Source organism: Aegilops tauschii, chromosome 5, assembly GCF_002575655.3.
Source record: "Aegilops tauschii subsp. strangulata cultivar AL8/78 chromosome 5, Aet v6.0, whole genome shotgun sequence".
Lineage (NCBI taxonomy): Eukaryota > Viridiplantae > Streptophyta > Magnoliopsida > Poales > Poaceae > Aegilops > Aegilops tauschii.
The window spans coordinates 462917491-462918483 of record NC_053039.3 but is presented as its reverse complement, the minus strand read 5'-3'; the positions used below and the strand labels follow the sequence as shown (position 1 = coordinate 462918483).

Here is a 993-nt window from a genome sequence, read left to right as displayed (position 1 = left end):
TTGGGCAGTCTTGGGAGATTTTAATGTGGTTCTAATTCAGACAGAACACGAAGGAGTAAACTTGAGAGGCCAAGGTCAGATGGAGGGATTTAGGGATGCCCTGGATGTTTGTGGCTTGATGGATTTAGGCCACAAAGGAAGATGGTGGACATTGAGAAGAGGGTTGTGGGTGGGACTTATACAAGAGTCCGCCAGCTTGTTCTGATCATGGGCCTATAGTGCTGAAGCTAATGGATGATGAGGATGTGAGGAGGAAGCCGAAGAGCTTCAAGTACGAAGTAATGTGGGAGAGACACCCAGAGCTACATTCCTTCATAGAAACGAACTGGAATGGCAAACCGAAGGGTTTTTCGGCAATTGAGGTCAGAGATAAACTTAAGGATCTCAGCGAAAACTTGTACACCTGGGATAGGCATACTTTTGGCAATGTAAAGAAGGAGATCAAGCAACTCGCGAAACAGCTTGAGGTTTTAAAGAACGTGCCAGGACGAACAGAACCGAGCCACCTTGAAATCAAAGTGGTTGACAGACTGGTCGAGCTATACCACAGGGAAGAGATCCTGAGCAGGCAGCGGTTGCGAGTAGACTGGCTTACTTATGGTGACAACAATACAAAATATTTCCAGCAAAGAGCATCGATGCGAAGGAGGAAAAACAAGATCACGGCTCTGGCTAGGCCGGATGGGCAATTAACGGAGGATGTAGAACAGTTAGAGGGTATGACAAATGAGTTTTATAAAGGCCTCTAGACCTCAGAGGGCTACAACAACATGCAAGAGGTTTTGGACTCGGTTCCGGTGAAGGTGATGAATGATATGCGAGCACAACTGGACGCGGTGTATACGAAAAAGGAGGTCCAAACAGCACTTTATCAGATGTTTGCTATGAAGGCGCCGGGGCCTGACGGATTCCCGGCTCACTTCTTTCAAAAGCATTGGGGGGTTTGTGGGGAAGAGGTGACTAAGGCAGTGCTGGCGATCGTCGAGGGGAACG

The 993-nt window shown here is 48.0% G+C and overlaps 1 protein-coding gene across 1 annotated transcript; it reads left to right on the top strand.

Moving 5' to 3' along the window:
• Nucleotides 1-230: 230 nt before the first annotated feature.
• Nucleotides 231-749, top strand: LOC141023022 (uncharacterized). Its single transcript, XM_073499326.1, has one exon. It carries the CDS (start codon nt 231-233, stop codon nt 747-749), a length of 519 nt encoding a protein of 172 aa, XP_073355427.1.
• The last annotated feature ends 244 nt before the right edge of the window (nt 750-993 follow it).

Coding starts and splice junctions, on each gene's coding strand:
- LOC141023022 (XM_073499326.1), top strand. CDS start 231: ATGGATGATGAGGATGTGAGGAGGAAGCCGAAGAGCTTCAAGTACGAA.